At 37.1% G+C, this 14,524-nt stretch overlaps 1 protein-coding gene and 1 long non-coding RNA gene across 15 annotated transcripts in view; one reads left to right on the forward strand and one right to left on the reverse strand.

Annotated features, from left to right (window-relative positions):
* Positions 1–14,524, forward strand: part of LOC114281263 (uncharacterized) — an 89,590-nt gene that overhangs the window by 8,601 nt on the left and 66,465 nt on the right. For 4 of the 14 annotated variants that reach the window (XR_014344065.1, XR_014344063.1, XR_014344067.1 and 1 more), the window contains exon 4: positions 5,788–5,832. The exons of 8 other annotated variants lie outside the window; for them this stretch is intronic. This is a non-coding gene — a long non-coding RNA (uncharacterized LOC114281263). Of the gene's footprint in view, positions 1–5,787; positions 10,161–14,524 lie in introns of those variants that run through there. 2 more of the 14 variants (XR_014344062.1, XR_014344061.1) reach the window with 2 other exon arrangements.
* Positions 10,186–12,377, reverse strand: LOC145802006 (GDSL esterase/lipase At2g03980-like). Its single transcript, XM_082894084.1, has 3 exons — positions 11,440–12,377; positions 11,061–11,300; positions 10,186–10,956 (listed from the first exon to the last, which is right to left on the reverse strand). Exons 1-3 carry the CDS (start codon positions 11,491–11,493, stop codon positions 10,933–10,935), a joined length of 318 nt encoding a protein of 105 aa, XP_082750210.1. The 5' UTR covers positions 11,494–12,377; the 3' UTR covers positions 10,186–10,932.

The raw sequence follows: 14,524 nt of genomic DNA on the forward strand, positions 1-14,524 counted from the left end.
CCCCAAAGGCAAAACCCTCCATGACCAATGCAACTCCCTCCCAACCACCACCAAAATCAAATTTTGGCACGAAAATCTGTTCTCTTCTGCCAGCAGTCGTGGCCACCATCTGAAACGAGGATTTGCTCATCGTCGGGTTAATCAAGTTGGGAAGTTGTGGGTTAATGGGGTGTTGTTATCGTCAGAGGAGGAGGTGAGAGAGGGCATAGTGGGCTTTTACCAGCATTTGTTTCGGGGGGAGGATGGGACTTGGAGGCCAAGTTTGGATGGTGTTCAGTTTGATGCTCTTTCAGAGGCGGATAGGCAGATGCTGGAGCGGCCTTTTTCCGAGGAGGTTTTCGAGGCTCTTCAGAAAATGTCTGGGGATAAGGCGCCAGGCCCGGATGGTTTTACTATGCTTTTCTTCCAGCGGTGTTGGAAAGTGGTCAAGACAGATGTCGTAGCCTTGTTTGCTCAGTTTTATCAGTCCGGGCAGTTTGAAAGGAGTCTTAATGCAACTTTCGTAGCGTTAATTCCTAAAAAGGGTGGGGCGGCAGATATAAAAGATTTTCGACCCATTAGCCTGTTGGGGAGTGTGTACAAGCTTCTGGCGAAAGTTTTGGCTAACAGGTTGCGCGGTGTCTTGAAGGGCCTGGTGTCTGAGTCCCAGAATGCCTTTGTGGGGGGGCGTTAGATTTTGGATGCTATGTTGGTAGCAAATGAGTGTGTTGACTCGCGAATTCGGCAGGGGGGTGCTGGTCTTATTTGTAAGTTAGATATTGAGAAGGTATATGATAATGTGAATTGGCAGTTTTTGATGTATATGTTGGAGCGAATGGGGTTTGGGGAATGGTGGAGGCAGTGGATTCAGTTTTGTATATCGACGGTTAGGATGTCTGTCCTAGTGAATGGGACGCCAGCAGGATTTTTCCCGACTCATAGGGGTTTACGGCAGGGTGACCCTTTGTCTCCTTTATTGTTTATTTTAATTATGGAGGCTTTGGAGCACTTGTTACCTACTGCAGTTCGGAGGGGTCTGTTGACAGGTTTTGAGGTGGGTATGGACCGGACTACTATATTGGTGGTGTCTCACTTGTTTTGTGCGGATGATGCTCTTATTTTTTGTGGCGCGGAGGAGAGTCAGGTTGGTTATTTAAGGTGTGTTCTCTATTTTGAGGCGGTCTCTGTACTTCGGGTGAATTTGGGGAAGTTAGAGTTGATTCTGGTTGGGTCCGTGCCACGTATTTCTATATTGGCTGCAATTTTGGGTTGTAAGATAGTGGCCTAACCCACAAATTATTTGGGGTTACCTTTGGGAGCTTCTTTTAAGGCTCCAAGGGTGTGGGATGGGGTGGTGGACAGGGTGCAGTGTCGTTTGGCAGGGTGGAAGCGGCAATATCTTTCGAAAGGGGGCCGCGTTACACTGATCAAGAGTGTCCTCTCAAGTATCCCGACTTATTTGATGTCAGTACATGTTATTCCTGTGTCTGTTGCTCGGAGGTTGGAAAAGTTATAGAGGGATTTTTTATGGGGAGGAGGGTCAGAATCCTTCCATAATCATCTTGTAGCCTGGGAGCAGATCTGTTCTCCTAAGGCGATGGGGGGTTTGGGGATCTGGAGTTTGATTTCATTTAATTTGGCTCTTTTGGGGAAGTGGTTATGGCGGTTTGGGGTAGAGAGGGAGCGGTTGTGGAGGAAGGTGGTCAGGGCTAAATATGGTTTGGGTTGGGGGGATTGGAGTACGGAGGAGGTTACCCATTCGCATGGTCGCAGTTTATGGAAAGGAATTTGGTTGGGACGGAAGGAATTTTGGAAGAATGTGAGTTTTTTGGTTGAGGTGGGGACCCAGGTTCGGTTTTGAAGGGATAGGTGGTGTGCGGAGCTGCCATTGGCGGTGATGTTTCCGTTGCTTTTTCGGATTGCCACTGACCGGGAGGCGACGGTGGATTCTTATGCCCAGATGCAAGGCCAGGTGGTTGTGTGGAATGTTGTTCTACGTCGGCAAGTGCAGGATTGGGAGATGGGGCAAGTGCTGGGTCTGTTGGGTTTTTTGTATGGGCTTCGGTTTAGAGGGGCTGGAGAGAATTTTATGAGGCGGGATTGTCCGAAGTCTAAAGGGGTGTTTTTTGTATCCTCTTTTTACCATAGGATTACAGGGAGGGTTGGGGTGCCTTTCCCTTGGAAGAGTGTTTGGGTGGTGGGTTGTCCGTCTAAAGTTGCTTTCTTTGTGTGGACAGCTGCATTAGGCCGTATTTTGACGATGATAATTTGAGTCAGTGTGGGCATATTTTGGTCAATTGGTGTTGCATGTGTTGTGGAGCTGTGAAGTCAGTGGATCATTTGCTTATTTGTTGTCCGGTTGCTTCACGTCTTTGGATGTCTATAGTAGCTCTCTTCGGTTTGGATTGGGTTCAGCCAGGGACTGTAAGGGCTGTGTTACAAAGCTGGGTTGGGGGGAGGGTTGGGAAGAGAAGGCGGAGAGCTTGGAACTTGGCTGGCCATTGTCTTATGTGGCTACTGTGGTTGGAACGTAATCGGCGGGTATTTTTGGGAGAGATGCGTTCGGTGGTTTGGTTGGAGAGGCGTTTGCTCCTCGTGGTGCATAGTTGGTTAACGCTGACTGTGGACCCGGCAGTTGTCTTTTGTTGAATTTGTAGAAGACTGTCTTCATAGTTCTTTTGCTTGCTTTATTCATGTTTTGTGTAGTTCCTCGTGGTGCATAGGTGGTTTAGCTTTTGTATTCTTTGCATCGCCTTGATGCCTTTTAATAAAGTTGGTTTATTTATCAAAAAAAAAAAAAAAAAAATTAGTAGCTAAAAAACAATAACATGAAATAAAATAAAAAATATTTGGCGACGACAATTTTAGTCGTAAAATATAATTCTCAAGTTTTGGCGACAACAAATTTTAGTTGCTGAAAATGTTATAGATAATTTTACTTTAATGTTTTTCACGACTAAAAAAATGGTCAGCAATTTGTTACTTTTGTCGACTAAAATTTTTTTAGTCGCCAATAACCTTTATCGACAATTGCTCAGCGACAAACCTGGCGACCAAAACTCTTAGTCATTAAAAACCTTCCCTGACTAAAACATGACTTTTGGCGACCAAAAATTTTGTTGCCAAAAGTGTTATTTGTTGTAGTGATAGTATAGATTGGGTGTAATTTCTAATATTTGTTTCTCTACCCTTCTAGTTTTATTTATTTATTTATTTTTTTAAATCAACAAAAAAGAAGAGACCTTTATTGATGAGAAAGATTCAACACAAAGTAAGAATATTACATTGATAAAAAGGGAAAGGAGGGGGGGGGGGGGGAATAATGCACACATCATTTAAGCTAAACTTCCAAAACCAACTAGGATGGCTTCAAGAAGTAAGCACAAACAACAAACAGCACAAAACCCAAAGCTTGTGAGGAATCAACCAGAACATAAGCAAGAAAAACCAACTCCAAGCCAACCACCTCATAGACATCTCCTAACTTGATACAGATTGTTCACAGTGTCATGCACTGAATAGGGGATAGTAGACATAATTGATTTAGCCCACAGCCCAACCCTGACTTTCACTAATTCACCAAGCTCTTCCATATTTGGTTGATAACCATTGAAGACTACATCATTTCTCAACCTCCAAGTTGACCACAACATTGCTACTGGTTCAAGCCTCCAGATCTTTCTTACAGATTTTTTAAGTTTTGTTGCAATCCACCAAAACAGCACTCCTTCAATTGTATCAGGTATAACCTAGCAAAATTCCCACCATCGCAACAAAATTGCCCAAACCTTCCACACCTCTGAACAGTGCAGACAAATGTGAGTCACAGATTCTGCTTCAGTCCTGCAAAATGGGCACATCACCTCCACTTAAAACCCCTAACCTCTGTAGTAGACTACTTGTTTTAACCCTCCCTCGCCACGCCAACCAACTCAGAAACTGTGCTTTTGGTGGTGCCATATTATCCCATAACATACTAGAAACTTGCAGTCTAGGACCCTGATTAGTTCTCTACCCTTCTAGTTACTATAACACTTACTCATCATATTGTATATATTTCTTCTCCGCTCATATCTGCACGTCTACTCTTTAATATATCACATTATGCCTTTATTTAGTGGATAATTGAGCAAGTGAGAACAATTTCTAATCTTCTATGAGATCTTTTTAATTAGAAAAAGTAACAATTTATTGATAGCAATTAAACATTACGAGGAGAAAGGAAGAGAAAATCAAAACACAAATATAGAGGAACTGCACTCTAACAGTAAAGTTGTAAATGAGAATACATACATTAGTTACCTTACTAGTTGAAATTATTATGTGGCATTGTCTATGTGGTACTTCCGTCCTATGAAAACCCGTACCATACACAAGTAAAATTATTTTTGCCTTTCAACCTTTTAACAAAGGTGAGTCAATATGTCCATTCCATAAATTGTTTACTACATTTAGTTTGCTTAATTTTCTTAGGCTTCTTTTGTGTTCTTTAATTCATTTAGGATGCTCAATGTGTACTAAGAATGCTTAGAAATGAAAGAGAATGGAAATTGAAGCATAAAACAATGTTTCAAAAGTTCCTAAAACAGGGCTCTTCGCTCGAGCACAACTTTGGTCGCTCGAGCAGTCTGCAAAGCTCTGCAAAAGTACTGGTTGCTTGAATTTTAGGCTCGAGCGCAACTTTGGGTCGCTCGAGCCATGAGCAATTCAAAACAGGGTTCGCTCGAACGCAAGTTTTGCCGCTTGAGCCACCATGCAATTGTCTGCAAAAATACTCGATGCCTTCAATTTACGCTCGAGAGGTAACTTCACCGCTCGAGCGATGCGGTCGATTTTTGGGTTTTCCATAATGCTATTTGGGTTTCAAAATATGGTTTTCAATGGTACAACTTGCATATTATGTTCTATATTTGAGCCATACAACTACTAACATGATCATATGAGTCAATTCTACAAGATTGAAGTTCAATTAATTATGAATTCATCATGCAAGTCCCAAATCATTTCAAACTCTGCTTGATAACTTCAAAACTCATGCAATCAAGTTCCATAACTTCATGGATTATGCATGCTTGTAAAATATAGTCTCTAATTCCATCTCAAATGGTATGAATGATACTTATATTCTTGAGACTCAACAAAATTATGAATGCATGTGTGATTTAATGCCAAATTCTTCATATTAAATTCATATCTTGCATTAAGTCACCAATCACTACAGGAAAAAGGGCCTACGGCAACGCTTCTTTTGTGGCGTTTAGGAAAATGCCACGATAGATTAATTATACACAACCTTTTGAAAACGTTGTCTCTGGATCTCAGTTACACGGCACCGTTTTAGGTCAATTAGTTCACACCGTTCAAAACTCCATCCCTTTCAAATCGTCTCGCACTCTCACTCTCTCTCATCCAAAACTCAGAAACCCTCGATTTGAAGCTCGATTTCAAACAAACTCACTCTCTCGCTCAAAAACCCATTCAATTTGAAGCTCAGAAACCCTCACTCACACTGTTTTGAAGCTCTCACCCTCCCTCAATTTCAAACCAACTCACTCGATTTCAAACACTCCTCTCTCGATTTCAAACACTCAATCGATTTCAGATCTGTGGATTTCAGAACTTGTAGATTTTGGTCACCAGATTTGCGCTTATCTTCTGATTTTGGTGCTCCTCTCTTTCGATTTTGGTCCTTTGGTCAATCCAAATGTTGAAGCTCGTTTAGGGCCCCCCCCGTCCCCTCACCCCCCCCCCCCCCCTTTTTTTCTCTCTGAAGATCTGTAAGTTTGTTGCTGCTCTGTTTTGTTGCAGATCTCGCTCAATCGGTCGCTTCTTTTTGTTGCATAACTCAAATCTGTAAGTTTTTATTATATATGCATTTGTTTTGTATGACCTCAGATCTCTGATTTTTCAAATCTATTTGATATATATATATATATCTGTGTGTGTGTGTGTGCGTTGTCATTGTTTTGAGTTCATTGTTTTGGATTTGGTGGATGTATCTCACCTCTCTCTCACGCACACACATCAAGCTGCTAAATGTTTCTTTCTAATCTGTTCAATCCTCTTTAAATTTGTTTTTGTTTACATTTCTTCTGATAATTACCCCGATTATAAGTCTAGGTTGTGCTGCTGCTTTATTTTTATATGGATTCATAATTGCTATCTTCCATTAACGCTTGATCGTGCCCTAGAATTATATGAACGTTATTAGATTCGTTATTTATTTGTTATATGAATTTTGTGGCTTCTCTATATTCTTGTTGTTCAAGTTATTTATATTTATAGTTTTTATTTTTCTGTGATTTTGTTTTAATACTAATGATAAAGAAACATTTCAAGTGTAGAATTTGGCAATGTTGGATGGACAAAATGTTATTTTTTGATTGTTGTTAAACATTGGAATAGAAATTGACCTGTAAAATGGATTTTAGAAATGCATATCCACATAAATCAACCACCCAAAAAGAAAATTAAGTCCTGGTAGAAATTGAGGGTTGAGACCAAGATGGAACACAACTTGGTGGATATGGTTGTTAGGAATGGTTTTCTAGGTATTTTAAAGACTAGGCAAAAGGATTTTTAGGTTTATAATGCAAGAAACATAAAGTTTTGGTGATGTAAACAGTAACTATGACATTAAGGTGATGTAAAAATATGGTGGAACCCAGCAAGTTCACTATGACATTTAGGTTTCAAATATTTGTCAACCATTAATTAAACTACCACACACCCCCTAGAGAACACTTCTGTAGAACCCGTTTAAAAGTTTAGAATTTTGAGCTTTGTTGATCTATCTCCAAAATCACTATAGTGCAACGAAAATCATTCCTTTGCAACTATTTATAAAAAATGTAGAAAAAATATGTCATGGTAACTTATTGAATCCAGCTGATGAAATGTAGAAAAAATGTGCACATTAATCAAGTAGTTCACTGCTCAGATTGAGATGAAACAATTATTGAATCCAGCTGATGAAATGTCATGGTAACTTATTTTGATACCTTGAAAGTTGAAAAAGCTGTAGTCGGTTTTGTGACTAGTTTTGGACATAAGATGATTAATTGGTGATTGCGGGGACATGATTTGGATTTAGGTTTTTGAATGATTAGTTGATTAATTGGTGATTGCGGGGACATGATTTATATTTAGGTTTTTGTATTGATAGTGATATGCCTGTATAGTTCACTACTAGCCTTGTAAAAACAAATACTGTAGGAGTTTTGTATCAATTATGCATATTTCATCTCTAGCTTTGGCATTTTTCATATTGATTCTTTCATGATATATGTGATGGAGTTGATTTTTTTACTTATACTAAGGGACATAGATTGAATTTTTTAGTGCACACGTAGTCATATTTGATGAAGCTCTATATCATAATCTATCAAGAGAATTGTAGAAACTTTTAGTTTCTTCAGTAATATGCTTCATGCTAGAAATTCTTCTAGTATGCTTGATAATTTTGATTCAGATTGCACCACTGGGATGCAAAAATATGACTGTTGTTAATTTAGCAAGTAATTATCCATGCATGCATAAATAGCCATAGACCTGTCCAAGAATCTTCATTAGAGATGCCTAATCATCTTTGATGAAGCTCTTCTTGGATTGTCCAGTTTGGACAGTTCCGGAGCACAAGTCTATGTCTTAATTAGTAGTTCTACTGCTTAAATGTAGTCCATCTCGTATAGATTTCGTGTAGTAGGTCCTCATGTTCTCTGGGTGCATACTAGACAAGGTGTAACAGTACACCTAGTCTATGTCGTGTACTTGGAGAACCATGGGGAGATATTGCCGAAATTTCGTTAGAGATGGATATAGCGGTATGAGCTACTTTTTACGATATAGACTGTGCATTCCTAAATGGGAAAGTCGGATGAACCAACCTAACTAGTAATTGTGACCCATTGTGAATTTGTTATAACTTATTGTAATTATTATTTTTTGTTAGGATTCAAATTTTTTTAAACTATGTCTCAAATAAAATTTAATTATAACTTTTTGCGTCATGATTAAAAGTCATTTAATTATTCAGACCATAAATATAACACATACCAAAATATTGTAGAAAACTGGTTAAAGAAAACTCAATTGAGAAATATGGCAAAGATTGGGATAAACTTCTCCTTTTGTGTGTGGCATTATCATTCATCGGGTTCGGGTATGGCAATAAGAAAGCTCCAAATTGACAAAAATGGCTACTCTGGCAAGGCATTAATGCTCTGTTCTTGTGCACAGCAATATGTTATGTATATACATATCATGTGTACTCTCTCACTCTCATATTGATATCCAAAGTAAATGCTCTGTTCTTGTGCACAACAATATAATATGTATATACATATCATGTGTACTCTCTCTCTCTCTCTCTCATATTGATATCCAAAGTAAATGCCTTGATCTTCTATAAATAGAGGTGATCATCTTGTTAGTTTCATATAATTCTTGTATCTCTCTGTCTCTCTTTGCCTCGTTCTTCTTCCTCTCAACATGGCAGCCATTGCTAGCCTTTTGTTGCTCTGTGTTTGTTCCTGCTTCATCTCCGTCTACGACGCACAAGCAACTATCCCGCTCGTTCCGGCACTGTATATCATTGGAGATTCGACCATCGATGGTGGGAACAGGCTTACTAGCAGAACACCTTACGGAATTGACTTAAACACCATAACACTAATACGCTGGACCAATAGCGAGACCATTGCTGATTTTGTTGGTAAATTGGATCGACTTCATTTTTGTATTGCTTTTCGATATGAAAAGATCTCTAAAAGTATTATTTATTTATTTATTTAAATTTTTTTCCCCAGCAATCTTCCTCGGGTTGCCCCTTTTCCACCCTACATTGATTTATCCAAAGCTGGAATATCAAGAATGGGTGTGAACTACACATTTGCAGGCTGTGGTATACTGCCACAAATTGGTCAGGTGATATATACAAATGCTTGTCTACATGTTTTCTTAATTGATTTAATTTTCTTTATGTTGATCACGAATTTTACTCTGAAGTTTCATGTTCATTTGTTTGTTTGTTGTTTGTTTGTTTTTGTTTTTTGGCTTTAGAATGGTTGGAGTTTGGATGGTCAGATTGACAAGTTCAATTCAACTCTGAGAAATAATCTGACCAAAATGTTCAGTAACCCGGACCTCCTCTAGCATGTGAAAAACTCAGTTTTTTTGTTTTCTTTTGGCATCAATGATTATGTCCAACTCTATCTTCCCAAGAACAGTGGTACCCTAAGCAAATTGTCTCCTGATGCCTTTGCACAATTCCTCCCAAATGAATTGTCAGTGGGATTGACGGTAAGATGTTCACAAGCTTTATAATTACAGTAAAGTGTGTTTATCTGATTCTGAAACATGCAATAATAAGTATTACACTGAAACCGATACGCTATGTTTTACAGACATTATATGGATGGGGGGCATGAAAATTTCTGTTTAACAACATTTGGCCATTCGGGTGCACACCATTGTATGCCAATGTATCGGACCCTCTGGCTATTTGTTGCAATGAGACAATTAACCAGTTGGTCCGTCCGTACAACAACAAGCTTCCTGTGATGCTCAAGGAATTACAGTCAAATCTTTCTAGTGCCGTGTTCTCTCACTCCAATGACTTCGAGTTTGTGGAAGACTTGAAGGAGAATCCAATTATGGAAATATGAGAGTACTACAACTACTACTGGAGAGGAAGTTTTTGCTTTCGAAATTGCCACCATTCTCATTCCATGAATTCCAGTCTAACATATTGCTTTTTTCTTTTTTTTTTCGGGGTGCAGGGGTAACAAATACTACAGGAGAATGCCATTCCACGTTAACCGATTCCCTCTGCTCAAATAGAGATCAATATCTCTATTTTGATTATCTTCACACTACCCAAGCTGCAAACCATGTCTTCTCTTTGAATTGCTTCAATGGAATACTTTGCTCCCCATTCAATATCATACTACTCGAGGGGCCCTAAGTCTAGTGATCTTGTGTTACGTTGGTTATGCATGTGATGGGTTTGTGTTGGCGCATGTAATGGCGTTGTTAAGATAGTTAATGAAATAGTTATTTGTAGCTCTACTTCATTTATGTAATGGCTTTTAGTTATTGAAATGGTATTTGTGGCTCTACCTTATTATACGTGTAATGGCTTTTATTAATATATAGTTAATGAAATGATATTTGTGGCTCTACTTTATTAATATATAGTTAATAAAATGATATTTGTGGCTCTACTTTATATATAGTTAATAAAAGTCATTACACATAATAAAGTAGAGCCACAAATACCATTTCATTAACTATAATCCATTACATAAATGAAGTAGAGCCACAAGTTACTATTTCATTAACTATCTTAACAACGCCATTACATGCGCCAACACAAACCCATCACATGCATAACCAACGTAACACAAGATCACTAGACTTAGGGCCCCTCGAGTAGTATGATATTGAATGGGGAGCAAAGTATTCCATTGAAGCAATTCAAAGAGAAGACATGGTTTGCAGCTTGGGTAGTGTGAAGATAATCAAAATAGAGATATTGATCTCTATTTGAGCAGAGGGAATCGGTTAACGTGGAATGGCATTCTCCTGTAGTATTTGTTACCCCTGCACCCCGAAAAAAAAAAGAAAAAAGCAATATGTTAGACTGGAATTCATGGAATGAGAATGGTGGCAATTTCGAAAGCAAAAACTTCCTCTCCAGTAGTAGTTGTAGTACTCTCCTATTTCCATAATTGGATTCTCCTTCAAGTCTTCCACAAACTCGAAGTCATTGGAGTGAGAGAACACGGCACTAGAAAGATTTGACTGTAATTCCTTGAGCATCACAGGAAGCTTGTTGTTGTACGGACGGACCAACTGGTTAATTGTCTCATTGCAACAAATAGCCAGAGGGTCCGATACATTGGCATACAATGGTGTGCACCCTAATGGCCAAATGTTGTTAAACAGAAATTTTCATGCCCCCCATCCATATAATGTCTGTAAAACATAGCGTATCGGTTTCAGTGTAATACTTATTATTGCATGTTTCAGAATCAGATAAACACACTTTACTGTAATTATAAAGCTTGTGAACATCTTACCGTCAATCCCACTGACAATTCATTTGGGAGGAATTGTGCAAAGGCATCAGGAGACAATTTGCTTAGGGTACCACTGTTCTTGGGAAGATAGAGTTGGACATAATCATTGATGCCAAAAGAAAACAAAAAAACTGAGTTTTTCACATGCTGGAGGAGGTCCGGGTTACTGAACATTTTGGTCAGATTATTTCTCAGAGTTGAATTGAACTTGTCAATCTGACCATCCAAACTCCAACCATTCTAAAGCCAAAAAACAAAAACAAACAAACAACAAACAAACAAACAAATGAACATGAAACTTCAGAGTAAAATTCGTGATCAACATAAAGAAAATTAAATCAATTAAGAAAACATGTAGACAAGCATTTGTATATATCACCTGACCAATTTGTGGCAGTATACCACAGCCTGCAAATGTGTAGTTCACACCCATTCTTGATATTCCAGCTTTGGATAAATCAATGTAGGGTGGAAAAGGGGCAACCCGAGGAAGATTGCTGGGGAAAAAAATTTAAATAAATAAATAAATAATACTTTTAGAGATCTTTTCATATCGAAAAGCAATACAAAAATGAAGTCGATCCAATTTACCAACAAAATCAGCAATGGTCTCGCTATTGGTCCAGCGTATTAGTGTTGTGGTGTTTAAGTCAATTCCGTAAGGTGTTCTGCTAGTAAGCCTGTTCCCACCATCGATGGTCGAATCTCCAATGATATACAGTGCCGGAACGAGCGGGATAGTTGCTTGTGCGTCGTAGACGGAGATGAAGCAGGAACAAACACAGAGCAACAAAAGGCTAGCAATGGCTGCCATGTTGAGAGGAAGAAGAACGAGGCAAAGAGAGACAGAGAGATACAAGAATTATATGAAACTAACAAGATGATCACCTCTATTTATAGAAGATCAAGGCATTTACTTTGGATATCAATATGAGAGAGAGAGAGAGAGAGAGTACACATGATATGTATATACATATTATATTGTTGTGCACAAGAACAGAGCATTTACTTTGGATATCAATATGAGAGTGAGAGAGTACACATGATATGTATATACATAACATATTGCTGTGCACAAGAACAGAGCATTAATGCCTTGCCAGAGTAGCCATTTTTGTCAATTTGGAGCTTTCTTATTGCCATACCCGAACCCGATGAATGATAATGCCACACACAAAAGGAGAAGTTTATCCCAATCTTTGCCATATTTCTTAATTTTGAGTTTTCTTTAACCAGTTTTCTACAATATTTTGGTATGTGTTATATTTATGGTCTGAATAATTAAATGACTTTTAATCATGACGCAAGAAGTTATAATTAAATTTTATTTGAGGCATAGTTAAAAAAAATTTGAATCCTAACAAAAAATAATAATTACAATACGTTATAATCAAATTCACAATGGGTCACAATTACCAGTTATAACCCAACGTTGTTTGAGACATAATCAAAATCTCTTCGGTCATAACCAAAATAAAAAGAGCATTGCTATTTAAAGTCCAAATATTATAATCACTTTTCAAGCCCAATGATGTGGCAATCAATTAGAATATCTAATGCAATACTATTTCTCATATTTTTCCTAATCATCAATCAATCATATCATTTACATATCATTGGATCTAAAAAATTAGTTTACAAAGTCGACTTGTATATCATTTTTTAAGCAAAAACCGCAATAAATAATAACTAACTAACACCATAATGAGTCATAATCAAATTAGAATCACCACTACAATAAATTATAACCAAAAATTATAAAATCATAATTAATTATATGATACACAAACAAAAAGGCGTGTGCATTATAAAATTTCAAAAAATATGTGAGACCTCTAATAAATTATTCACAATTTCATCCATAATGATATGGAATGATGAGTGTCGATTTTGATTTGTCATACATTCAATCATGTGGGGCTCTACTTCTTTGTGACATCATTATAAACACATTTGGGGGTCTTATTCTAAAATTTCCAAATTTCAACTCACTATTATTTATAGATAAAATTTAAAAAATAAATAAGGTAAATTACACCAACACTCCTCAAGGTTTGACTCTATTACAAATTCTCCCTCACATTTTGGAAATTACAACACTTTCCTAAGGGTTAAAGTTTCATTACAAATTGCCCCCTCCGTTAGTTGACCGTTAAGTCAACTAACAGAGCTCCTGATGAAGATTGTTTAAATGGTGATGGTTGGGCAGGTTGATAATATAGTAAAATCAAATCTTCAATTGAGGGTATTATAGTTCTTACACATTTTTTTTTTTTTTTTTTTTTTTGTAACTTCTGTTAAGTGAAAAAAATTGACAGGAGGTTTAGTGTGATTTTTGAAATGCGAGGGAGGGATTTATATTAAAAGCAAACCTGAAGAGTGTAAATGCAATTTATCTAAATAAATAAATACATGTGCAGGCACTACGCATCAGTCTCCCTATCCATTTCTTTTCTAATCTCTTACTTTTCACTTTTTCTCTCCTCACTTGTTAATACAACCATCACATTCATCCATATTATCACTTGGGCCCATTTGTTTCCGGTTATAGCAGCTCGTGGTGAATTGTTAGTGGGGATTACAATAAAATAATATCATGTTTATTTTGCAAAGTGAGCTCTGGATTCATAGTCCCCTTCGGACTACGGAAGGCCTTGGGTGAACGGATTAGGAGTCTGAGCTGGGAGATGGTAATAGAAAATAGTCCATTTGGCTTAGGGTGTTACTGATCATCCAGTCGGATGTCTGGCCACTGAACCGGCCAAGTGCAAATTTTTTTATTATTATTATTTTTACTTGTTGGGCAGCACATTTTGAACATTAATGTTTAATGTTTTGTATTTTTTGTTGAGTAAAAACCATGGTTTTATTTATTTTATTATTTTACATTTATTTTATATAAAAACAATTTAACAATCCCCACACTAATAACTATCATCAAAACAAACAGAATTTTACTTAATTCCCTCACTATCAATTCTCTCACTAACAATTCTCTCACTATTAATCTTCTCACTATTAATTCCTCCAATATATCTTTGAAATCAAATGGGACCTAACAATAGTCTAACTCCACTTTGTCCCTCTATAGGTTCTATCAGTTACTTTTATTTTAGGAGAAATTTTAATTATGTGTAGATTTTTTTAAAAAGATTATAAATAAATGATAAATTTTATGCATATTAATGATTAAAATTATAAACTTTTTCAAGAATATGTAATAATTTTCTAATAGTACCACTGATAGGTAATTTTTTCTTTATTCTATTTGTCTTTTTGTAGTTATTCTATGAATCAATAAATTTTAGAATTATTACTTTTTTGGGAAATTCTACTATATACCTCCTTGAAAGGGATATATCATATGCATTCCTTGTTATATCATTTTTATTTTTAGTTATTACCAATTTCTTTTTTAATTAAGACAACATTTTAGTTATGACTTATGAGATTTTTGGTTATGC

Source organism: Camellia sinensis, chromosome 11, assembly GCF_055761805.1.
Source record: "Camellia sinensis isolate YWXY chromosome 11, ASM5576180v1, whole genome shotgun sequence".
Classification (NCBI taxonomy): domain Eukaryota; kingdom Viridiplantae; phylum Streptophyta; class Magnoliopsida; order Ericales; family Theaceae; genus Camellia; species Camellia sinensis.

Bases quoted from the DNA above. Each gene is read 5' to 3' on its own strand.
- LOC145802006 (XM_082894084.1), bottom strand. From the start codon at position 11,493: ATGGGTGTGAACTACACATTTGCAGGCTGTGGTATACTGCCACAAATT. The intron at 11,301-11,439 runs GTGATATATACA...TTTTGGCTTTAG, and splicing joins TACTGCCACAAATTGGTCAG to AATGGTTGGAGTTTGGATGG. The intron at 10,957-11,060 runs GTAAGATGTTCA...TATGTTTTACAG, and splicing joins AATTGTCAGTGGGATTGACG to ACATTATATGGATGGGGGGC.